The sequence below is a fragment of the Chelonia mydas genome, chromosome 14 (genome assembly GCF_015237465.2).
Source record: "Chelonia mydas isolate rCheMyd1 chromosome 14, rCheMyd1.pri.v2, whole genome shotgun sequence".
Classification (NCBI taxonomy): domain Eukaryota; kingdom Metazoa; phylum Chordata; order Testudines; family Cheloniidae; genus Chelonia; species Chelonia mydas.
In genome coordinates this window covers 43589193-43612846 of record NC_051254.2, presented here as the reverse complement: position 1 = coordinate 43612846, position 23654 = coordinate 43589193, and the positions used below count along the sequence as shown (strand labels likewise).

At 63.2% G+C, this 23654-nt stretch overlaps 3 protein-coding genes across 12 annotated transcripts in view; 1 reads left to right on the top strand and 2 right to left on the bottom strand.

Moving 5' to 3' along the window:
* The window catches only part of LOC102930327 (H-2 class I histocompatibility antigen, Q9 alpha chain), a 36075-nt gene extending 29956 nt beyond the window's left edge, over positions 1-6119 (top strand). For 4 of the 6 annotated variants that reach the window (XM_043527912.1, XM_043527910.1, XM_043527911.1 and 1 more), the window contains 7 exons: positions 733-1008; positions 1548-1826; positions 2166-2255; positions 3515-3547; positions 3898-3921; positions 4746-4778; positions 5233-6119. In XM_043527912.1, the coding sequence (XP_043383847.1) occupies positions 733-1008; positions 1548-1826; positions 2166-2255; positions 3515-3547; positions 3898-3921; positions 4746-4778; positions 5233-5237 (740 nt within the window). In that variant the 3' untranslated portion in view covers positions 5238-6119. The remainder of the gene's footprint in view (positions 1-732; positions 1009-1547; positions 1827-2165; positions 2256-3514; positions 3548-3897; positions 3922-4745; positions 4779-5232) is intronic. The other 2 variants (XM_043527914.1, XM_043527913.1) reach the window with 1 other exon arrangement.
* A 3259-nt stretch (positions 6120-9378) lies between these two features.
* TAP2 (transporter 2, ATP binding cassette subfamily B member) lies at positions 9379-17393 on the bottom strand. 5 transcript variants are annotated; one of them, XM_043527884.1, is made up of 13 exons: positions 17169-17266; positions 16796-16805; positions 16244-16756; positions 15447-15561; positions 14835-14965; positions 14148-14353; positions 12713-12910; positions 12131-12259; positions 11627-11815; positions 11169-11342; positions 10914-11073; positions 10481-10617; positions 9379-10371 (listed from the first exon to the last, which is right to left on the bottom strand). In XM_043527884.1, exons 3-13 carry the CDS (start codon positions 16752-16754, stop codon positions 10180-10182), a joined length of 2142 nt encoding a protein of 713 aa, XP_043383819.1. In that variant the 5' UTR covers positions 16755-16756; positions 16796-16805; positions 17169-17266; the 3' UTR covers positions 9379-10179. The 5 variants fall into 5 exon arrangements, with proteins under 5 accessions (XP_043383819.1, XP_037769665.2, XP_037769666.1 ...); XM_037913737.2 differs by lacking the exon at positions 16796-16805 and having other exon boundaries at positions 16244-16767; positions 17170-17393; XM_037913738.2 differs by lacking the exon at positions 16796-16805 and having other exon boundaries at positions 16244-16773; positions 17182-17295.
* Positions 17394-18038: 645 nt separating this feature from the next.
* On the bottom strand, positions 18039-23269 carry PSMB8 (proteasome 20S subunit beta 8). The gene is made up of 6 exons (XM_037913757.2): positions 22596-23269; positions 22157-22304; positions 21699-21810; positions 21354-21483; positions 20829-21033; positions 18039-18245 (listed from the first exon to the last, which is right to left on the bottom strand). Exons 1-6 carry the CDS (start codon positions 23052-23054, stop codon positions 18157-18159), a joined length of 1143 nt encoding a protein of 380 aa, XP_037769685.2. The 5' UTR covers positions 23055-23269; the 3' UTR covers positions 18039-18156.
* Positions 23270-23654: the final 385 nt, after the last annotated feature.

Here is a 23654-nt window from a genome sequence, read left to right as displayed (position 1 = left end):
AGAGCAGGCAGCGGGTGGGGGATGGAGGGGACTGGGGCAGAGGAGGACAGACTGGCACGGAGCAGTTTCAGAAGCAGGCGGGTGGAAGGGGCTGTTGTAGGGCAGTAGCAGGTGCAGAGGGGGTACACAGGGTGCAGGGGCAGAAGGACATTGAGGGGGGCGGTAACAAAGCTTAACAAGTCGTGACACTTCTGGGTTTTCAGCACCCTCTGGGCTACTCCTCGCTCAGAGTTTGTCACCCGCTGTGACCGATAGGGGTGACCCAGGCCCAGCCAGCCGCTATTCCGGGTCCCGACTCAGGGGCCCGACAAGTAGCCGCTGCCTGTTGCTTTCCTTTAACCGTTTGCTACTGCATATCCCCGGGCCCCTTCCCCACAGCCCCAGGACTTGGCCTGCTCCTCTGGCTCCAGCCAGCACTGATCTGCCCAGCCCTGCAGCCAGCCAGGAGCCCCGTCCTGCTCCTCTGGCTCCAGCCAGGAACTGAACTCCTCTGCCCAGCGGCTCCTTTTTTAGGATCCTGCTGGTCCCTGATTGGCTGTTCCCCGCCGCCTCTCCAGGCAGCTTGGAGGACTCACCTCTACCGCTCTTTACCTGGGGCAGGGTGTGGTGAGCAGAGGGTCTCAGGGTCTGGTGCCCCCCTTGCAGGGCGGCTGGGGGTGTTCGAGAATCTCGAGCTGCTCCCAGTGGCTCAAATCATGACCCAGCCCTGGGCCCCGGCTCTGTGTGTTTCAGGGTTTCACACTCTCCAACGGATGTACGGCTGTGAGCTCCGGGATGACGGCTCCAAAGGGGGGTTTTACCAGTATGCGTACGATGGGCGAGACTTCCTCAGCCTGGATAAGGACCGGGAGACCTGGGTGGCAGCAGATGACGCGGCTCAGATCACCAAACAGAAATGGGATGCTGAGAGGAGCATCGCTCAGAGATACAGAGCCTACCTGGAGGGGACCTGCATCGAGTGGCTGGGGAAGTACCTGGAGTACGGGAAGGAGACGCTGCAGAGGAGAGGTGAGGGGGGCACGTCAGACCCGGGGGTCACTGAGCGGGGTGTATCCTCACTGCAGAGATCGCTCCCCCATGTCCATCGTGCTGAGCGTCGTCCCTGGCAGGACGTTTCTGTCCCCACATGAGGCGAGGCCCCAGCATCGCTGCAGGAGCCGCCGTTCGTCTCCCTGCCCCGTTCAGCCCCCCGCCCCCCCACCCCAGCTGAGCGGAGCCCCTCGGGGTGTCTGCGCCCTGGCCATGGGCCACGTGTATCCGAATCTGACGTGAGAGCGCGGCTGCCCCAGGCCCCGTCCCTCTGGCCAGGCCGGGGCCGTGCTGTCCCCTGCGGTGCATTGCCCGAGCGCGGCCTGCTCCGGCCGGAAGGGGGAGCCGTCTGGGGTCACTGGGCTGAGAGAGGCGCGGGGGGCTCAGGTGCCGGGTCTCCCTGTGCAGGGGGCTGAGCCGGTGCCTCTCACGGGGGGTTCCAGCCCCCTCGGCTGCTGCCACCCCAGGGAATCCAGCACGGGGAGTTTCTCTCTAGCTCCGTGTCTCCTTCCCCCCAGAGCCACCGCGGGTGCAGGTGAGCGACCGGCCAAGCCAGGATGCGGGTCTCACCACGCTCTCCTGCCGGGTCCACAGCTTCTACCCGCGGAACGTGGCCGTCGTGTGGCTGAAGAAGGGGGTGGCCATGCAGCAGGAGACGAACCGTGGGGACGTGGTTCCCAGCGGGGACGGGACCTACCAGACCCGGGCCACCATCGACATCGACCCCAGCAGTGAGACTGATTATACCTGCTGCGTGGAGCACCCCAGCCTGGCAGAGGATCTGAGAGTGCCCTGGAGTAAGGGGGGACTGGCCCTGGGATGGGAGGAAGGGGGCAGGGGGAAAACACAGGATACTAATGGGGGGGTGAAGTGACTGACCCCTGGGATGTGGGGGAGGGGATTTCAGTGGGGTTGTGGGGCTCTAGTGGGGGGTTAGGGTGACTGATCTCTGTGATGGGGGTGGGGGGAGATACAGGACACTAGTAGGGGAGCCAGGAGATTGACCCCCATAATGGGGGGAGGGGATTTTGGGGGGTTATGGGGCACCAATGTGGGGTGAGGTGACCGACCCGTGTAACAGAGCATGCGGGTTTGGGGTTCCCCTGCTCATTGTCCCATTCCCGTTTCCTTTTCAGAGCCCAAGTCCAACGTGATGCTGATCGTGGGTGCTGTTATCGGGGTTCTCGTGCTGGTCGCTGCCGTCGCTGGAGCCGTTGTCTTCCTCAGTAAGTTCCGGGTGTCTGTGCCAGGCCGTGGTGACGTGCCCATCACCCTAGTGCCTGGGCTGGGAGATTGCTGGGCTGCTCTGGACTGGCTGGGCCCCTGCACCCCCCCCACAGCCCCCGGCGTCAGTGCTGTGTGGCTGCCCCGCTCTGCTGCTGGGCCCAGGGCTGCCCGGTGGGGAGCAAAGGGGCAGTTTGCTCTGAGCCCCCAGCCGCAGAAGCTGAGCAGTGCCGAGCTGGCACGTGGGGTCGCAGCGTCACACCTGAGTCTGTGCTGTGACCCCGTGCATCAGGGCTCAGAGTGGGGAGCCAGGCCCAGCCCCCCAGGACAGGCGCCCCCGAGGCAGGCTGAGTGTGGGGCGGGGTCGCTCTCTGCCCCTCACCATCTGGGTCTCCCCCTGCGTGTTGACACCCTTGCAGTGGTGGGGGGCCTCAGACTCTGCCCCAGGCCCCCTGTGACAGTCTGTGCACCCCCCCCGGTCAGACAAACGGGGGTAGAGGGCAGAAGAGCACCGCCTACGAGTCCCCTCCGCAGCTTTCCAGACGGCCGGGTCAGGGTCTAAGGTCCAAAACACAGGTGATGTGGAAGCAGGGCAGCGTGGCCTGGTGGCCAGAGTTCAGTGGGGGGGCACCCACCAAGGGATGTGGCAGCCCCAGTACGGGGGCCCCGACCCAGTCTGCCACTGACTCAGCCGGGGGGGTCCTACCGAGACAAGCCGAGCTCTCCCGGGTGGGAGGTACCACTCCATCCCCCTCCCTGGGTCACTCCCGACCAGAGCCTGCGCTGGGGTCTCTCATGAGCCTTCGGATTCTCCCTGGTGAGTTGGGCCTGTGGCTCCTCCTGTCGCCGGGGTTCACGTGGGCCCAGGGAGACTCTGATTCCCAGCACAGTCAGGGGCTGTGGGCTGGCCCTCCGCCGGCCCTTCCCAGGCAGGTCCTTCCCCTGCGGCCACCGGCCCAGAAGGAGCTGGGCTCCCTCCCGTTATACTGCGAGAGCCTCGGGAGCATGCCAGCACCGCTGGGGAGATGGGACTTCTGCTGTCAATAATACGGGCTTAACCCTGTCTGGGCTAGTTCAGGGTAAGCAAACCCCGTCACACCCCCCAAAACTCTGTGTGGCTCCGGAAAATGGTTCGTACAGAGCCTGTCATCCTGCCCCTGCGATGGGCCGGGCCCCTTGGTTCTGGGCCATGGGCACAGATGGGAGCCAGTTCCTGCCCCGGGAGCAGCCGTGCTCATTGCAATCTGCCTTGTCTCTGCAGGGAAGAAGAAAGGCGACTACAAAGCGGCGCCAGGTAAGTGCTGAGCCCTCTCTGCGCCCCTGTTCCTGTCGCTGGGTGACCTGGTACATGGCAGCCTGGGGCCAGCACCCAGAGACCTCCCCTAGCGCCCACGGCCTCGGAGGCTGGGGAGCTGCAGCAGCGGGACTGGCCAGCGACAGTCCTGGCCAGTGACGCTGGCACCCTGGCTGGGCCTGGGTGCTCTGTACAGGTCGCCCATCACCATGGTATCTGGGCACAGTGTAAAACACCAACACCTGGCTCAGAGTCACGGGGCTGTGTACGTGTATAACGAGCGTGGGGCAGGGAGAACAGGGACCCTGCGTTCCACGAGACACTGACCCCAGCTTCCTTCTCCCTCACAGCTCACGAAGGCTCTTCCAGCTCCGGTAGGTGACGGGCGGGTGACGCTAGCCCAGGGGACGTGCTGGGGCCGGAGGCCTTGGGGGGAGGCACAGGACGTGTTAATGGACCTCAGGGTCCCTCTGTGGGGTGGGGGGGTCCCTGGTGTTTCGGTGACACTGGGGGTTTGGCTGCATGGGGAGATTGACCGGCAGAGCTGAATTATTCAGTCACAGCTGTGCTGGTCGATTTCCCCTGATTAGGCTGAGTTTAAAAGAACCTAGGGGAGTCGGGGGAGTGTCAGCACCCAACTCCGCTCGGCTGCTTTGAAATTCCCAGCCCGCGGTCCGCAGCCGCCCGTGAAGTCGGTAGCGGCGCGCACACCTCGTGCCAGACCGGCCGTGTGTGTTCCCCGTGGGGTTGGGGGCGTCTGACCCCTCGGAGCAGCATTTCGCCCTGGCGGGGTCTGGCCTGGGTCTAACCCCGCCCCCTCTTGCTGCGGCTGGGAGCTGGGTTTGGCGCCGATGGGACGTGTTGTACACCAAGGCGGGGGATGTAGGAGCCTCAGCCCCACTGATTTCAATGGGGTTTGGGCTCCTGAGTCACTCCCGAGTGCTTCTGAGAGTCCCACCCCCGTATGTCCAAGTCCCCAGTGGGGGGGGGGTGCTGGGATCTTAGCCCCGGGGAGCAGTGACCAGCCCTGTCTCCCGCTGGCTCCCCCCTCGTCGTCCCTTGCACCAGGGCAATGTGCAGCCGCTCGGCTGGGGCAGCGTCACCCCCGCCCTGCAGCAGGGTAAACGCCGACACGAGGGGCCAGGCGGGGGTCGGGGCCGGAGACGCTAACACCCCCCTTCTCCTTCTCCCCTCCCAGGAAGCAACCAGGGATCTAACATCTGTGTCAAGGGTAAGTGAGGGGGAGACCAGCCAGAGGGGTTCATTGGGGGGAGACCCCTGCCCAGAGTCCCCCAGCCCTGCCCCTCTGACCAGCCAGGCGTGGGGAGCCCTGCCCCGATCTCCCTGCAGTCAGGGGGTGCTGCGTGTGGGGGCGGGTCTGCATCTCCCCTCTGCAGGGGGGGTTCCGGGCAGCAGGGACTCGGGGAGGGGGTGTGGGGTGTGTCCGGCTCCAGGGGAAGGGGCCGGGATGCGTCACGGATGCTGCGCTGGCCGCCGGGAGCAGTGATCACTGTAGCTCAGTGGGTGCGGTGAACGGCTTTACGGTCTCCCCCCCTTGGCGTGGGGTGTGGCGCCCCGTCAGAGCTTTACCCCGAGTGCCAGGTGAGCGCCCGGTATCGTGGCTGGCACTGCTGACTCTGCTCACCTGGACCCCGGCGCTGACTCTCCCCGTCTCGTTTCTGCAGCGTGACGGAGCCCGTCGGCCCCTGCACGGCCTGCTGGGGGGGCCCAGACGCGAGGAGAGACCGGAGCAGATCAGGCTCCTGGGCATGCAACAGCTCATCAGCACCTTCCACAGCCTGCTTAAAGCCCTTTGCCTTGATTGTACCCGAGCTAATCGCCCAGCAAATACAGCTTTCATTTAACACTTGCACTCTCCGTGGCTGCAGACTGCCAGGGATGGTCGGGGTCGCTTATTGTTTGATTTCTACAGAACTCTCTTTTTTCTTGTTTTTTTTTTTTTTGATAAAATGAAAACTTGTTTTGCTGAGGATCTTGTTTGTATAGAAGAGTAACCAGGGTGGGCTGGAATGAATCATTACCCAGCACACACTGTTCTGTCTGCTTCCATTGTAACAGACCCAGATTCTGTTTCTGCGGTGATTAAGGTATTAAGATATTATTCTTTTTGCTGCGGCAGCTTCCTCTGTAACGGGATAAATCCTGCTGTCAGGGCACTGGTCACGCCAGTGTAAGGCCTTGTCTACATTGCGATTTGCACTGGTGTAACTACAGAGTTGTGAACTTAAAGTGGGCTAGTTAAATCCCTGTGTGGACACGCTTAATCTGGTGTAAGACGGGGCTTGTTTTGATTTAAACTGACAAGTGAAACCAGAAAAAGCCACACCTCTTCTACCAGAATCAATCCGTGTCCGCTCACTGATCTGGTGCACGTTTGTGTGTAGACAAAGCCTAAGCGGGCGCCAATTCTGCTCCCAAATGGGTTGATTTTGTGTGTGACGGATGTAATTTTTTTCTTTTGTTAAGGTTTTAACAACTGTTTTAAACAGTAACGTTGTAAATCTCCTGGTGATTTTCATGGGGACACAATAAATGTGTGGTTTTTACTCTCCTCAGCCCGTTTGGAGGATTCTGTCCGTGGCGGGCCAGGGAATGGGGGGGGGTGTCGCAGGGCTGAGGCGCACAGGGGCCTGGCAGGAAGGGGCTGGTGCGCGTGTACGTTGGGTTTGGGGTGGTTGGAAGTGTTTGGGGGGGGTGAATAATGGGCGTTGGGCAGGGGCAGGGCTGGGCAGCAGCAACACGGATGAGACGCAGCTACCCAGAGCCGCCCTGCCCTGCGTGACAGGCTGACTGATGGGCTGAGACAGGCCAGGCTGCCCCTGCTGTCCGCTCATCGGATACAGGGCAGAGATGATGGGTTAGGAACATTACAGGGACTCAGGAGGAGAGTTTCCAGAGTGCCTAAGGGATTTAGGAGCATGTCTACCAGGAATAGGCAATGAACCTGATGCTCCTAAATCCCTTAGTGCTTTGGAAAGCCTCCTCACAGATCCCTTTAAACGCAGGTTCAAATGAGCAGCCAGCCCCTTAACCCCTCCTCCAGCTGCAGCAGGGAGCAGGGGTGGGGAGTGGGGCAGCTAAGCTGGGTCCGGGGCTGACAGGCCCTTTGAACGGGGGAGCTAAGCCGGGCTGAGATGCAGGAGGCTGTTTGCAGCCACCATTGCTCTAGGGTCCGAGTGCCAGTCTGCCCTGTGTGGGGCCACGCAGCCTGGGCCCTGCACAGAGTAACCCCCGGGCTAGGACAGGGTTCAGATCCTGGAATGGGGCTGGGGTGGGGAATGAGGGGGGGCTGGCCTGGGGGCTCTGACAGCCGACTGGGGCCAGCTGGGGAGAATGAATTCTTCAGAGGGCAGCACCTCAGCTGTGGCCCTTCCCCCCTGTCGCTAACGGGGTCCGAGGCGAGGGCAGCTCACACAGGGCGCTGGTTTGGGTGGGTTTCTTCGCCTTTACCAGTCATATCCCCCCCCCCCCAATAAATACGGTGTGTGACGTGCGCTGTGCTCTGGGCTGCTTGGGGGTTTCCTACGGACGCTCGCCCGTGGGGTGAGGAAACCTTCGCCCGCTACGGCCTGAGCCACGCGGGGTTTGCACCAGCGTCACTACTTGGGTTTGGGCGGGGGGGCGACAGGGCAGTCGATACCACCCCTAGCCGGGACAGGTGCTCGTACCAGGCAGGGCATCCCCAGCCGTACAGGCTGAGCCGTGTGTCGCTGCAGCCCCACGAGGAGCCTTGGACCGGTCACACCGGCCTGGCTGCAGCGAACTCTCCGTACACGGGTGTCACGGACGCACAGATCGTGCCCACTCTTGGCCCCGTGGGGGGTGCCCCTTTCACTGAGACAGCTCTTCTCCCGGGGGTCCACTCTCTCTCGGGGGTCCAGCCCCTCCACCTCCTGGAGTCGCACCTCTCTGAGCCTCAGCACCCCTGTCTCTGCTGTGGGCCCCTTCAGGGAGTCCCCTCGCTCTGGACCCCCTGGGTCTCCACTCCCAGAGGGAATAATGCCCCCCTGTTCTCTAGGCTGGAGTGACTCTCAGCCAGCATAAAACAGGAGGGTTTATTGAGCGTCTGAACCCAGCACAGGAAACTTTCCGGGCCTCAGGCCTGGCCTCCCTCAGCCCAGCGCACCCCAGTCTCCCCTGCATCCAGGGGGCCTCTGCCTGCTCCCTCCTCCAGCCCAGAGACCCTGCGCTTTGGGCATCTGATATCAGGGGCCCCAACAGCTCCTCCCCTGTCCTTTGTCCTCCATCCCAGGTAAACAGGACGCTGGGGCCCTCTCTCTTCTGTTCCCCGCTGGCTGGAACCAGCTGGTCAGGTCACCCCGCAGCCCACTGTCCTCCCACTGGCCAGAACCGGCTGACGGCCAAGCTGGGGTGGGCCTCTTGGACTGCAGGTCACCAGTTGTTAGGGTTTCCCATCTCTAGGCCATTGTCTGGGGGTCCCGGCTGCTAGGCGAGGTGACACCTGGTCCTCGGCAACAACCACCCCTCTCCCACCACCTTGTTAAACATGCAGCACACAGGGAAACTGAGGCACGCACACGCTATTCATGTAAAACACGACAAAAATCCCCAACTTCGTCACAACAGGGCCTGTGCAGGGGAAAAGGAGGGGGCTAATCTCCCCTTGGGAGTCTCACTCAGAGGCTCAGACACAGGGGGTCTAGGGGGACAGGGTCAGGCCCAGTTCAGCACCTGAGAACCACCCACCCGCCCTGGCTGGGGCCCAGTTTAATGGGTGGCAGGTGAGTGGGGGTGGGGAACAAGAGCAGGAGCCACATTTACCAGCCCCCCGGCTCGTGACCCTGACCGAGGCAAGGGGCTGGTGCAGCTGGGAGGCAGCCCTGAAAGCAGGGGTTGGGCATCTGCTTCATTCTCCCATCAATGCTACTGTGGCGGGTCCCCACCGTCAGGGCGGCCCGGTGCAGCGGCTCTGCTGGGGTGCTTCGCGAAACCGCCTCCTATGCCGACAGGAGAGCGTCCCCCCCCGGAGCCGGTGCTCCACCGCCCTGAGAGGCGGGAGCTGTGTGGACAGGAGCAGCCCTCCCAGTGCCACAGCGCCGGCTACCCTGGGGTGAGGTCGGTCAGGGATCTCCCCGAGCGCTGGACAGCCGTGGGGGCCTGTTCCTCCCGCTGCGGCCCCTGGCCCGGGCAGCCGATACAGCGAGGGAGTTTGTACCTTTACCCTGGGTAAGCAGAACCACCCCTTCCCGGCTGCACCCTCCCCTGGGTGTGCGTCCCTGGGGGCTGCCCCGACCCCCTTCCCCACCCCGCTCAGTGGAACAGATTCGGTTCCATTCACCCCCGACTGAGAAGCCCGGAGCCGCAGCTTTGGGGGTGGAAGACGACGCAGAGCTGGTGTAGGACCCGCACAAAAACAACACCCGCCCCTGCACTGCTGTACAGAGCAACAAGCCCATCCTCCAGAGCAGGACTGGGAGGAGAGACAGTTCTACAAACAGGGCACCCCTCGACCCAAATCTACCCCTCCCGCTCCCCCCTCCTTCAGCGCCTTACCCAGCACAGGGGGAGCCAGTGCTGGGTTTTGCGGGCTTAGTCCACAGAGGCTCAGGAAAGAATTGTTATTGGTTCGAGCTGGGGGGGGCTGGGAGCCAGGACTCCTGGGTTCTATCCCTGGCTCTGGGAGGGTGTGTGGGGCTAGAGGGTTACAGTGGGGGAAGGGCTGGGAGCCAGGACTCCACTGACTTGCTGACTAATCCTGAAGGACAAATCACGCCCCTGATACTTGTGCCTCAGTTTCCCCCTCTGGAGATAGTGATGTTGACCAAACCCAGCGGAGCGGAGAGATTCCATTAGCCTTGTTACGTTTTATTTAGCTCGGAGACCGTGAATGATCCCACAGCCCGGCCATGGTTAACAGCCTGTCTCACACCCCCTGCTCCCCCCAGGCGCGAAGGCCTGTCTGACATGCCAGCAGCGTCCGTGTGACCTGCGGCCCCCTCCCCGGGATCAGCTCTGCTCTGCCAGCCGGGAATGAACCAGGCGTGACACCGGCCCCGGCGCTGAGAGGCAGCAGCTGCTGTTACTGTGAGACAGACAGACCCCCCTGCACCCCAGCTCAGAGCCTGGAGCGCCTCCTGCTGGCTCTCCGCAGCCGCGAGCTGGCTCTGCCGGGGGCCGAGCCCCAGCCACACCCTGACCCGGCAACTCACAGCTCACCGTGGGGGTCGGCGAGCGCCAGCTGACCGGGAGGCCACGCTCTTCGTGACACACGACTGACTCCGTGGGGCGTTACAGCCACGGACTGGTTCAACCGAGAGCGACCTGCAGCCCTGGGCTGGGCCACGAGACCAGCGACGGCGTTTCCAGCCAAAGGCCACCCCAGACTCCGGTCGGACGTTTCACCCCTTTAATGTATTTTACAAAACACTCGTCTCGCGCTCAGCCAGTCGAACACGCCTGCCCCCCCCCGACCTCCACCCCCCGGGACACCCCTCTGCACAGAACCCAAAGCCTAACACAGACGATAAAGCCAGAGACCCAACATAATACACCGATCAGACGCTGTCAATATTTTCCGTGTAACACTGGGCCGGCGGGAGGAGGGGGCAGGCCCGTGAGGCTGGTGTTGGGCTATTCCCCGGGGCGGTGGGCTACTCGGCCAGGTCTCTCTGCACCAGTCTGTAGTAGGGCCCCTCGCGCCCCATCAGCTCGGCGTGCGTCCCCTCCTCGGCCACGGCCCCGCCCTCCAGCACCACGATCCTGTCGGCGTTCTCCACCGTCTGCATGCGGTGGGCGATCACCAGCACCGTCCGGGGCCCCCGGCTCAGCACCGACTGCCGGATCTAGGGGGAGGAGCAGAGCCGCGTTAGGATCCATCTGCACCCGACGCAGACCAGAGACACTCAGGCCGGCCAGGCTCGGAGTTCGGATCCCACCGCCCCCACCACTCACCGCGCATTCGCTCTCCGTGTCCAGCGCGCTGGTGGCCTCGTCCAGGATCAGCACGGCCGGCTGGCGGATCAGCGCCCGGGCGATGGCAATCCGCTGCTTCTGCCCTGCTGAGAGCTGCCCACCCTTCTCCCCCACGTCTGCAGGGGGTCAGAGAGAGAGAGGGAGGGGTCAGGACTCCGGGGTTCTCTCCCCGGCTCTGGGAGGGGAGTGGGGGCTGGTGGGTTAGAGCAGGGGGGGGCTGGGAGCCAGGACTCCTGGGTTCTCTCCCGGGCTCTGGGAGGGGAGTGGGGGCTGGTGGGTTAGAGCAGGGGGGGCTGGGAGCCAGGACTCCTGGGTTCTATCCCAGCTCTGGGAGGGGAGTGGGGGCTAGTTGGTTACGGGGGGGAGGGTACATTTCCCAGAAGCCCTTGCAGCATGGATGATGGTGACTCACCTGTCTCAAAGCCGCTGTCGAGCTCTGCGATGAACCCGGAGGCGTGGGCCGTTCTGGCCGCCCTGGTGACCTGCTCCTCCCCGCAGCCCCCCAGCCCGTAGATGATGTTCTCCCGGATGGAGCCGGAGAAGAGGACGGGCTCCTGGCCCACCAGGGCCACCTGCCGGGGAGAGGGGATGGCGTTATGGGCTGAGACCTGCCCAACTCGTCACACCCAGTGAGCAGCAGCCCAGACCCTGCCCCTGCTGCCCTCACCTGGCGGTGCAGGTACCGGTGCTCGTACTCCCGGAGGGGCGCCCCGTCCAGCAGGATCTCCCCGGCCTGGGGCTCGTAGAACCGCTCCAGCAGCCCCACGCACGTGCTCTTCCCGCTGCCGTTCAGCCCCACCAGCGCCGTCACCTCCCCGGGGCGCAGCTCCAAGGACACGGCCTGGAACAGCCGGGAGAGTTTCAGAGTGCCAGTCGCACGGGGAGCATGGAGGGCTGGAGACTGGGGGGTCTGTGAGCAAGGGGGGATCCCTCCTGGGAGCAAGGGCCAGGAGCTCTGGGGCAGGGGGCAGGCTCTGAGCTGGGGGATCCCCTCCCCGGGGGACAGGCCAGGAGCCATGGGGCTGTGGGTGTCTGGGAGCCAGGGGGATCCCCTCCCTGGAGGAAGGCTCAGGAGCCCTGGGGCCACGAGCTGGGGGTCGGGTGTAGCCGCCTCGCTGTAGGTACCTTTAGGACCTGGCAGTCCGGGCGGGAGGGGTAGGAGAAGGAGACGTTGTGGAAGGAGACGTGTCCCTGCAGCGACTCCGGCGCCCGCGTCCCGTCGGTGCGCACGGCCGGCTCCCGGTCCAGGTACTCGAACACCTTCTCCGCCGCCCCCACATTGCTCAGCAGGTCCCCGTACATGTACACCAGGGTCTGGGGCAAGAGCAAAGAGTCAAAGAAAGCGGAACAGACAGAATAGGGATGGATGGAGACATGGATGGGTGGAGGGGTGAGTGTGGGGGCAGATGGATGGTGCAAGCAGGGATGTGGACGGAGGGATGGAGGGGCGATGAGATGGCTGGATGAAAGGGTTGGTGTAGGGACAGATGGACGTTGTCGGCGGGAGGTTGATGGAGGGAAGGATGGGTGGATGTGGGGATGGAGAGATGGATGGATGCACAGACAGAGAATGACAGACTGGTCGAGGTGGCCCCGTTATGGCCCCGTCCCTGGCGCTGGGCCCCTCACCTGCACATAGCTGCCCACGTCCCCCTGGTAGAGGATGAAGGAGACCAGGCTGCCCTTGGTCAGGAGCCCGGCGCGGATCTGCTGGTGCCCGCAGTACAGCATCAGCACCTGCACGGCCAGCTGCAGCAGCTGGGGGGGGAGGGGAGACAAGTCATGTGGGGAGCAGGGAGGGAGGCATTGGGCACCCCAAACCTAAAATTAACACACCTCAGTCCCAGATGCCTGGGTCCCCCTGTCCCCAGCTCACCCACTGTCTCACTATCAGCCCTCCCCGGACACCTGGGTCCCTTGTTCTTCTCCAGCTAAGCCACTGCATCAGGAACTGCCATGCCCGGATGCCTGGGTCCCCTCTCACGGGCTCCCCCTTCAGAGAGCAAACCCCCTTCCTTGGATGGCTGGGTCCCCTGCCCCCAGCTCACCAGTCAGATGGTGAGCTGCCATCCCCAGATGTCTGGAACCCCTCTTGCTGGCTCCCTCGTTGGTTCATGAACCACTTCACCCGGACACTTGGGTTCTCACTGACTCCCCCATCAGCTCCCCAACTGCCTCCCCCGGACACCTGGGTCCCCCACCCCGGCTCACCCGGCGGAAGAGCAGGTAGAGCGCCCTCTCCAGGTCGCGGCGGCTCTTCAGCCGGTGGGTCTCGGCCAGCGCCGCCTCGTAGCGCCCCGACTCCTCCTCCTCGGTGGCGAAGCTGCGCACGGTCTCGATGGAGGAGACGGACTCGCGCACGACCTCGCCGGAGCGCGCCAGGGAGTCCTGGATCGCCCTCAGCACGGCCTGGGGAGAGAGGGGTCACAACCCGCCCACCGCGTCTGGGCTCCTGCATCGCCCCGGGCAGCGAGTCGCACCCGGGCCCCCGGATTCTAGCCCCGTAACCTGCCTGGTGGGGGACTCTTCGGAGATACTCAAATCTCGATCCTCCCAGTGCTGGGGAATCCACCCCGCCCCTGGGTCAGCTGGCCCAGTGGCTAATCCCCTCCCTAGTAGACGTCTGCCCCTCATTTCCAGCCTGAATTCGTCTTGCTTCAGACCCCACCATTGGCTCCGTTCTGCTTCGCCTGTGAGATGAAACAGCCCCCTGCTCGCAGAAACCTCCCCCCAGGGGGGACTTACAGACCATGGTCCAGCCCCCCCGACCCGTCTCTCGGATAAACAGCGCAGACCGAGCTCCGCCAGCCTCTCATGGCAAGGCAGCTTTATACAGCCCAGGGTCGCGTTCGCCCTCTTAGCTACAGCGTCACACGGGGAGCTCATGGCCAGCTGCTCGTCCACGGTCACCCCTAAACCCTCCCCAGGATCACTGCTTTCCGGATAGCGCTCCCCAGCCTGTAAGGGTGACCCACACCTCCGGAGCCTAGGTGTCTGCCTTGGGCCTGTCTACATGGCAGAGTTACACCCCCCTCCCCCCAAGGGAAGAACTAGGCCAGCAAAACCCCCAGTGTAGAGGAGCTGGGTCAAGTGCTGCACAGACACTGAACAAAGGGGCAGTCCCTGCCCCACGAAGCTCACAGACATCTTTGAATGTCAAACCGCACCTCACAGAGAGCATTGATGGCTGGAGATCAGAGGGGCTGTGAGAGGGGGGATCCCCGCCCCAAAGGCAGAGCTGGGAGCCCCAGGGTTGGTGAGTCTGTGAGTTGGGGGGATCCCCTCCCTGGGGAAAGGGCGGGGAGTCCCAGGGCTGGGGGGTCTGTGAGCCAAGCAATCCAGCTCGCTGTGTGTAATTGGCCAGTCCCCATCAGTATCCACCACCCACCAGGCTCAGTGTCTCCTGCAGACTTGACCAGCAATGGGTTTAACTTTCCACCCAGATCATCAGTAACAATATTGAACAGCACCGGGCCAAGAAAAGCCCATTGGGACCCTCCAGAAACACCCCACTGGAAGGCAACCCCCTCTGGGATCAGAGAGGGGAGCTCCATAAAGGGACTGCCCTGGGGGGCTCTGGGTCACAGGATCTCAGGGGCGTCTCCCCAGGATCAGGAGGGTAAGGGGGGTCTCCCCTGCCCTGTACCTGGTGGCGGGCGTTGTAGAGGTTCTGGGCGGCCATGGTGAGGGGGGTCTCGACCAGCGTGAGCAGCGTCAGGCGCCAGGACAGCCCCAGCATGAAGCCGTACAGCCCCAGCGCCTTCACCAGGCTGCGCAGGAAGATGTTGGCATTGGCCGGCACCGAGCGGCTCATCATGGCCGCATCCGTGGAGAGGCGCGAGGTCAGGTCCCCTGAGGTGGGGAGAGGGGACACAGTGAGACAGGGATCTGCCCCGGGAGGCCTGGAGCTGGGGGCTGGGGGCTGGGGTGGCGGGGGGGGGGACAGGGGGCTGTGGGGCCGCAGCAACAAGGGCCTTGTTACTATCCAGAGCCTGGGGGAGAGGAGGCTGCCCCATTGATACAGGGAGACTGGGCAGGGGGAATGGTGGGGGGAAGAGTGTTTGGGGGAGAATGGGAGGGCAATGCTGGGGCAGAACGGATGCCACAGGGGTGCTGGGAGGGTGCCGGGGCAGGGCTGGGGGAAGGTGCTGAGGGGAAGACTATGCCAATACAGGGGATGTGGAGAGCTGGGCTGTAGTGGGGTGCAGCAGAGGCTGGGGGTTGGTGTGAGCAGACGCTGGAGGTGGGGATTGGGGAGGGGCACTAATAGGGTAGATGCTGGGGTTACTTGGGGGAGGGGAGGCAGGAGGGCGTCACTGAGGGAGGGACCCACCTGTTTTGACCTGCTGGAAGAAGGCCAGGTCCTGGTGCACCAGGGAGGAGAAGAGCTGGCACCGGGTGCGGATGTTGAGTCGGGAGAACGTGAACATGAAGAGTCCCCCGCGGCAGCCGGCGGCCAGGGAGCTGGGGGAGGGGACGGACAGACATGGGGGAGACTGATCCCACCGCTGGAACCAGCACCTCATACGGAGCCTATTCCAGATACACCATCCTCCCACCTTGCCCAGCACAGCCCCCACCCCATTGGCCTGGGGAACCCCAGGGCAGGGCTGGGATCCCATGGGGGGGAGCAGCATGTGAGGTGGGGGAGACCTGTGTTAGGATTGGAGTTTGGGAGTAGTGGGGTTCTCCCCAGGGCTGGGGTGTCACAGGGGACAGTGGGTGGGGGTCAGAGGGTCTCCATGGGGCTGGGGAGCAGCAGGGAGTTGAGAGGGGGTCTCCCCAGGGCTGTGGGACAGCAAAGGGTGATGGGTATCTCCAAGGGCTGGGTCCTGGGTGGCAGTGGGAAGGTGAAGGGGGTTTCCTGGGGGTTTCCCTGGGGCTGGGGGTCCCATGAGGGACACTGGGGGGCTCGCCCTGGGGCTGAGGGGCCAGGGGGTCTCACCTGCCGAAGGAGGCCAGGCACATGAGGCCGATGGCGGTGGTGAAGGTGTCAGGGTCGTAGGCACTGCCCAAGATGTCGATGACACGTCCCGTGTAGTAGGGGATGAACGTCTCGCCTGCAGAGACACGGGGGTGAGAGAGGGGCTGTCCTGGGCAAGGGAGTCTCCTTGGATCCCCAGGGAGAGGAATCCTCCCGCAAGAGACTTTCCCATGCAACATCCCGCCCCCTCGGAAACTGGGACTCAACACGCTAGGCCCTTTGCAAACTCTGCTCGCCTCCCTCCATCCATCCCCAGACACAACCCTCCATCCCGTGCAGAGCTCCCTGGAGCACTTGCCTTGGTTCTGGGACTCAGGGAACCACACAAGGGGGCACGCTCCCGTCTGCACGGACCCCACAGGGCCCACAGCCAGCTTGGTACCATTTCCCAAATCGCCCGATGAGCCAGGTGCTGGAGTCCCACTTCCAAGAGTGGCCAGATTTCCCAAGGGGTTTAGGCACCTAACACTGCAGACAGGGTGCTTTTGTAAATCTTGCCAGTGCCTAACTGCGTGTAAACCCCTGGCTCAGCAGGAGCAGGTGACAGGGCCAGGGTCACCCAGGGACACTGTGGCAGAACCAGGAATTGCACCCAGGGCTCCTGGTTTACAGGCCAGCACCTGAGCTGCTGGGCCACTCTTGCGTGGCTCTGGCTGGAAGGTTTTGCCTGGCTCTGTTAGTAACACAGCCCCCCGCTCACACCCCAAGTCCCCTCCCCCTAGTCCCATGAATCCCCCCCCGCCCCCCGGCCCACTCACCAATCACAGCTATAGCAAGGAAGACGAAGGCCCCGGACAGGAAGGGCACATCAGGCCGGGACAGCCCCACCAGCCGGCGCAGGGTGGCCCTGGACTCCCGCTCCGTGTCCTCAGAGCCGGGCCCCCCAGCCCTGTCCCTCTGTCCCAGGGCCCCCCAGGTGAGCTGGGCCAGCCCCACTGCCCCATAGCTCAGCAGCAGCCAGGCCCAGGGGGCGCCGGCCAGCAGGGCGGGGGGCACGTTGGGCAGGGGCAGGCAGCTCCGCAGGGTGAGGTACAAGGGGGGCAGCAGGCACAGGGCAGCCAGGGCCCTGGTGGGAGACAGGCCGGGCCGATCCGGGGCCAGCAGCCCCCAGGCCCCCCAGAGCCCCAGAAAACGGACCGCAGCCTCCAGCCAGGTGGCCGGCAGCCCCAGGGGGGCCAGCGAGGGGGCGCCCGAGCCCAGCAGGGCCAGCAGGGCCAGGTCGCAGAGCAGCAGGGGGCAGCCCAGACGCAGGGTGAGGGGCAGCGCCATGGTGGAGGACAGTCTGCAGAAAGAATGGGGGAGGGGTTATACAGGGCAGGGAGGCTGGGGACCCACAGCACTGGGTGACCCCCTATGCCTTACTCCAATCTGTCCCCCAACCCTGCCCCGTACCCCAGTCCCCACACACCCCTTCCCCACACCCCATTACAATCTACCCCATAGCTCCATCTCCACCCTATGGCCCTGAGCTGCCCCCTACCCAGCACCCCGCGTACCCCCCCATTACCCCGATCCAGTCCTGGTGCCTTCCAGTCCCCATCGCCCCCCAGCAAAGCCAGCCCTTCCCAGTCAGACACTGGAGCTCTGGGGGGAGGGAACAAACCGCCCCCCGATCCCCGGCAATGCCCCGTGCTCCTGCCCCCCCGCGCTCCTGCCCCCGCTGCCTGCTCCCCCGGCCCGGTACCTGCAGCTCCGGCTCCGGCTCCGGCTCCTTCTCCCGGGGCGGCAGCGCCCGGACCCCGCGCGAGCCCGCCCGGTTTCGCTTTCGGGGGATTCCCGGGCCCCGCCCGCTGCTGCTGCCGGCTGCGGCCACCAGGGGGAGCCCGGGCTGCACCGGCCGCCGCCTCTGGGCTGCTCCGGGTCCCGGCTCCCTGCACCGGCGGCTCGCAGCATCCTCCGACGGGGGGGCCCGGGGCCGACCTGCGCCCCCCTCCCCACGAGCTCCGGCTGGCCCGTGCAGCCCCCCGGTGGTTCTTGGGACAGAGCCGCCGAGGGAGTCTGGGGTCCGACGCGGTCAGATCCCCGCGGGTTAAAGACACCCCTGGGTGCGAGTCTGAGATTCTGCTTCAGACCTTGGCTCCCGGTGGGATCCGGCCTGGGGAATGGGGCTGGGCTCCTTTCGCTGCCCTTTGAGTGCAGAGCCTGGGTCAGTCGGGGGCGGGGCTGAGTGTCAGGGTTGAGGGGCACTGGCGGAGCTGGGGGCGGCGAGACCCCAGTGCTAGGTGAGTTTGGGCAGAGCTGGATGGGGGGACCCCCAGGCTGGAATAGCGGGGGAGGGTCACTCTGAGGGGTGCTGGCAGATGGGTGCTGGAAGGGAGCCCAGGGCTGGCAAAGCAGGGTTGGGGGGCACCAGCGGAGCTGGGCGAATGGTTCCTGGGTTCCTGGTTTTCCTGGTGCTGCACTAACCAGTGTGAATTTCTGCGCCTGCCTCCCATTGCCTCTGCTTCATGGTAAAACGCAGCTCCCCTCCTCAACCGCCCAGGTCCCCCTTCCGCCCTTAGCCCCCGTTCCTGGCCCAGCAGCTGGGAGACACTTTCCAATCTGTGGTGTGGATTTAGTTTTCACTGTTTCTCTTTATTGCATCACACACAGAAACCCGTTAACCGCATCCCCTGCTGGCCCTGAGTCTCCTGCATCCCTGAATCCGGAGCCTTCTGGTCGCTGTCCTGTCTCACTTCCTGGCCTCCAGGTACTTGTGGATCAATTGGCTGACGTCTGTCTTTTCCACCTTGATCCATCCATCCTCCTTCATGTGATACACTGGGGGAGAAGGACATGGGAGGGTCAAGGGCAGCCAGCAGGGGGCCCCACAGCGCTTCCAGCCCCCACGGAGTAAGGACATGGGACCCAGGAGTCTGGAAGGGCATCCCTAGGGCGAGCCCAGCAGTGCTTCCAACCCCCCCAGAGTGAGGGGATGGGACCCAGGCATCCAAGATGGCAGTGCAGGATGCTCACCCCTGACAAGTAAGCCATTAGCAATTATCTTTGAAAAGTCATGGAAGACGGGAGAGACTCCAGAAGACAAAAAGGGAAAATATAGTGCCCATCTATAAAAAAAAGGGAAATAAGGACAACCCAGGGAATTACAGACCAGTCAGCTTAACTTTTGTACCTGGAAAGATAATGGAGCAAATAATTAAGCAATCAATTTACAAACACCTAAAAGACATTGAATCATAGAATCATAGAATATCAGGGTTGGAAGGGACCGCAGGAGGTTCTAGTCCAGCCCCCTGCTCAAAGCAGGACCAATCCCCAATTAAATCATCCCAGCCAGGGCTTTGTCAAGCCTGACCTTAAAAACTTCTAAGGAAGGAGATTCCACCACCTCCCTAGGTAACGCATTCCAGTGCTTCACCACCCTCCTCGTGAAATAGTGTTTCCTAATATCTAACCTAAACCTCCCCCACTGCAACTTGAGACCATTACTCCTTGTTCTGTCATCTGCTATCACCGAGAACAGTCTAGAGCCATCCTCTTTGGAACCCCCTTTCGGGTAGTTGAAAGCAGCTATCAAATCCCCCCTCATTCTTCTCTTCCGTAGGCTAAACAATCCCAGTTCCCTCAGCCTCTCCTCGTAAGTCATGTGCTCCAGCCCCCAAATAATTTTTGTTGCCCTCCACTGGACTCTTTCCAATTTTTCCACCTCCTTCTTGTAGTGTGGGGCCCAAAACTGGACACGGTACTCCAGATGAGGCCTCACCAATGTCTAATAGAGGGGAACAATCACGTCCCTCGATCTGCTGGCAATGCCCCTACGTATACAGCCCAAAATGCCGTTAGCCTTCTTGGGCACACTGTTGACTCATATCCAGCTTCTCATCCACTGTAACCCCTCGGTCCTTTTCTGCAGAACTGCTGCCGAGCCATTCGGTCCCTAGTCTGTAGCAATGCATGGGATTCTTCCTTCCTAAATGCAGGACTGCACTTGAGGTGATAAGCAACAGTCAGCATGGATTTGTCAAGAACAAATCCTGTCAAACCAACCTAATAGCTTTCTTTGATGGGTAAGAAGCCTTGTGGATGGGGGGGAAGCGGTAGATGTGGTATATCTTGACTTTAGTAAGGCTTTTGATACTGTCCCGCATGACCTTCTCATAAACAAATTAGGGAACTACAACCTAGATGGAGCTAGTATAGGGTGGGTGCATAACTGGTTGGAAAACTGTTCCCAGAGAGTTATCAGGGGTTCACAGTCAAGCTGGAAGGGCATAACGAGTGGGATCCCGCAGGGATCAGTTCTGGGTCCGGTTCTGTTCAATATCTTCATCAATGATTTAGATAATGGCATAGAGAGTACCCTTATAAAGTTTGCAGATGATACCAAGGTGGGACAGGTTGCAAGTGCTTTGGAGGACAGGATTAAAATTCAAAATGATCTGGACAAACTGGAGAAATGATCTGAAGTAAATAGGATGAAATTCAATAAGGACAAATGCAAAGTACTCCACCTAGAAAGGAACAATCAGTTGCACACACACAATGGGAAATGACGGCCTAGGAAGGAGTACTGCAGAAAGGGATCTGGGGGTGATAGTGGAGCACAAGCTAAATATGAGTCAACAGTGTAACGCTGCTGCAAAAAAAGCGAACGTCATTCTGGGATGTATTAGCAGGAGTGTTGTAAGCAAGATACGAGAAGTAATTCTTCCGCTCTGCTCTGCGCTGATTAGGTCTCGACTGGAGTATTGTGTCCAGTTCTGGGCACCACATTTCAGGAAGGATGTGGACAAATTGGAGAGAGGCCAGAGAAGAGCAACAAAAATGATGAAAGGTCTAGAAAACACGACCTACGAGGGAAGACTGAAAAAATTGGGTTTGTTTAGTCTGGAGAAGAGAAGGCTGAGAGGGGACATGAGAACCATTTTCAAGTACATAAAAGGTTGTTATGAGGAGGAGGGAGAAAAATTGTTCTCGTTAACCTCTGACAATAGGACAAGAAGCAATGGGCTTAAATTGCAGCAAGGGAGGTTTCAGTTGGACATTAGGAAAAACTGTCAGGGTGGTTAAGCCCTGGAGTAAATTGCCTAGGGAGGTTGTGGAGTCTTCATCATTGGGGATTTTTAAGAGCAGGTTGGACAAACACCCGTCAGGGATGGTCTAGATAATACAGTCCTGCCTTGAGTGCTGGGGACTGGACTAGATGATCTCTCGAGGTCCCTTCCAGTTCTGTGATTCTTTGGGATCCAGACATCTGGGACGGCAGTGCAGGAGGCTCAGCCCTGATGAGTGAGAGGATGGGACCCAGCAGAGCAGTGCAGGAGGCTCATCCCTGAGGAGGGATGGGACCCAGGTATGCTGGTGCTCACCCCCAGGGGCCCCACCCCAGCCCTGATGCCTTACTGTTGACGACACCCCCGGAGTAGGCGTCACGGTGGGTGGCCTGGGCAATGGCACGGCGCCCCAGGTCGTAGGCCTCCTCCACGCTCAGGTCGGGCCGGTACCCGCTGTCCATCACCCCGTAGGCGTAGGTGTTCCCGCAGCCCGTGGAGAACATGGAGCCGGAGAGACGGGTGCCATTATCATTCACGTAGTACAGGCCGGGGCCCTGCAGGGATGGGGCAGCTGGTGAGACGTGGCTGGGACCAGAGTGGGGGTTGAGGGTGGGTCGAGGGACTGGAGCTGCCGGGGTCAGATCAGAGGTGGGGGGAAGGTCTGTGGGGCCTGAACCTCAAAGGGAAGGGGGGACCCAATGTGGAGACTGTGGATTCTGGTGTCAGGGGGTCTTTGAGCCAGGGGGATCCCCTGTAGAGGTGAAGGTGGATGGGGATGCGGGAGGGCTTAGCTATGGGACACTGAGGCAGCCTATGGGGTTCCCCCCCAGAGTCCCCTCCCATTGTGGCTTGGGGCAGGGGGCCCAGTCTCTACCTTCTTGTCCCAGCCGCAGATCATGCTGCCCATAGACAGCCCCATGCCCCGGTACTCGCACATCATGTTCGACAGCAGCTTGGAGGCAGCCGAGACGCTGATCCGCTCCTTGTTCCGCAGTTGGTACAGCCTGGAGTCGGGGGGAGGCAGATCCCACCATGGGGTGAGTCTCAGATCCCAGCCCCCCTGAGCTTCCCACCTCAAACCCCTCCCCACCATGGGGTCCCCTCCTTGAGTACCCACCCCCCCCACACACACACCCACACACCAGACCCTCCCTGAGCACCCAGCTCCTAAGTCCCCTGCCCTGGACACCCATTTCCTGCCCCCTCCCCGGATGGGCACCTGCAGTGCTTGGCGAGGAGGCGCTCCCAGTACTGGCAGTCGGCCGCGCTGCCCGACATGGTGCCCAGCAAGTAGGGGTTGATCTCGATCACCTTGTTGGCCTCCAGGGAGGCTGTGGGGAAGGAGAGACGGACCCTGCGTGACGTGGGCAGATGGCTGGGGGGAGGGGTGTCATGGTGGAGAGGGGGGGCCTGGTCTGATCCTCCAGGTGCATTGGGCCACATTTGGGGTCACAAGCTGGGTCAGGTCTAGGCCAAGGGGTGGGGTGGAGGTGCTGGGCCGAGGGATCGGGGTGGGGTGGGGAGCTGGAGCTCTGGGTACCTGCTCCCACCTGCCAGGCTCCTGGACACAACCCCGCATGAGGGAGGGGTGGACGGAGCCAGCCAGTCCCAAGGGGCTGGGGAGGGGGGACTGGGGAAAGTGGCCCAGGAGGGGAGAGCTGGGGGGCTTGGTCTCACCAATGTAGCTGCCGGCCGATGCCCGGGAGTCAACAGCCACGACGACCCCGTGCTGGAATTTGAAGGCCAGGGTGGTGGTGCCGTGGGCCAGCTGGATCCGCACCCGGTCCCGGCCCTCCTCGGAGTACGTCTGCAGGAACTGGGCCGGCTGGGGGGGGAGATGGTGAGGGAGGCTCTCCAGCCCTGCCCCCCAGGCCCAGAGCAGTACCCCCTCCCGCCCCCCACACCTCTAGGGCACTTCCTCCTCTGCTCCACCCCCAGGGCATTGGCCCCATCCTGCCCCCCATGCCCAGGGCATTGCCCCCACTCCCTACCTCCACACCCTACTGCACTGACCCCCCAGGCCTCCCCCAGGGCACTGCCCCCCCCGGATGGCGCTGCCCTCTCCCTCCCCGGCACGGCACTTCCCTCTCCCTCTCCCCCCCCCCACCGCACTGACCTGCTCCCCCCTGGGCAGGGCCAGCTCGGGCGCCCGCAGGCCGAAGCTGTAGTGATCGGGTCCCCGGGGCGCAGCGGCGGCTCCGGGGGGCGCACAGTCCCAGCCCCCCCGGGGGGCCCCGCAGACTTCAAACAGCGCCATCCGCCTCGCTGCGCCTCCCGCCCGGCTCTGAGCGGCGGGGGAAGAGAAACTGAAAGCGGCAGCTGGGGAGGGACCGTCCGCGCCCTGCCCGGCCAAGGGCGCGCTGGAGAGGGGCGCACGGGGAGCCCTGGGGAGGGGGGCGCACGGGGAGGGGATGAGAGCGCAGGGGCGGGTGTCCCGGGGGACGGGACGCAGGGGGGAGCGCTGGGGAGGGGGGCTGGCGGGTTCAGGGGATGCGGGGGGGCTCTCAGGGAAGGGGAACATCTGGGCATTGGAGGGCGCAGCGGGGCCAGCACGGTCCAGAGTCCAGGGGCGCATGGGGGGGTCCTGGGGGAGGGGGAGCCTGGGGGGGCACAGTCCAGAGGCTGCTCAGGGGCATGCCTTGGGTCGGGGCTCTGGGCAGCCAGCGGGGAAATGTGGCACTGAAGGGCGCAGGGATCCCCCCCCGGGGGGCGGAGGGGGAAGGGGGTTCCCAGCAGCCACGGACCGGTCCGCGCGACACCCTACAGCGGTGGGGGGGTGGGGGGCGTGTGACCCTCCCTGCGCTGCCCTCATCCGCCCCCAGGGGCGCTGCTCCGGCGCTGGGCGCACGCGAGGGGGCGGGGGATGGGGTGGGGCAGCTCTAACCTGTTGCAGCCCGATCTGCCTGGTAACTGGTGACGCGGGTCCCCCCACAAGGGCATTTCTCGGCTAATAGCACCTTCCCCCCCCCTCCGGCACTGCCCGGGGGCGTTCGCAGCTCCCCGCCCCCAGCCCTGCCCCTCCCTGCTCCCAGCCTGGGGCGTTGCCCAGCTCAGACCCAGCAGAGTTTGCAGCGGCTGCTTGGCACCCTGGGGTCCCCCCAACCCAGGCAGGACCCCCCAGGGGCACAGAGGGAGGGAGGGAGGGAGGGAGGGGGCAGGGCCACAGCGGCACGTT

Excerpts from the sequence above, each read along its gene's own strand:
- TAP2 (XM_037913737.2), bottom strand. The coding sequence starts at position 17,378 with ATGCTGCGAGCCGCCGGTGCAGGGAGCCGGGACCCGGAGCAGCCCAGA. Across the intron at positions 11,074-11,168 it reads ACCGGTACCTGCACCGCCAG|GTGGCCCTGGTGGGCCAGGA; the intron begins GTGAGGGCAGCA and ends TCTCCCCGGCAG. Across the intron at positions 10,372-10,480 it reads ACACGGAGAGCGAATGCGCG|ATCCGGCAGTCGGTGCTGAG; the intron begins GTGAGTGGTGGG and ends TCCTCCCCCTAG.
- PSMB8 (XM_037913757.2), bottom strand. The coding sequence starts at position 23,054 with ATGCGCCCCTGGACTCTGGACCGTGCTGGCCCCGCTGCGCCCTCCAAT. Across the intron at positions 21,811-22,156 it reads ATCGGCCGGCAGCTACATTG|CCTCCCTGGAGGCCAACAAG; the intron begins GTGAGACCAAGC and ends CCTTCCCCACAG. Across the intron at positions 21,034-21,353 it reads TCTGCGGCTGGGACAAGAAG|GGCCCCGGCCTGTACTACGT; the intron begins GTAGAGACTGGG and ends CCATCCCTGCAG.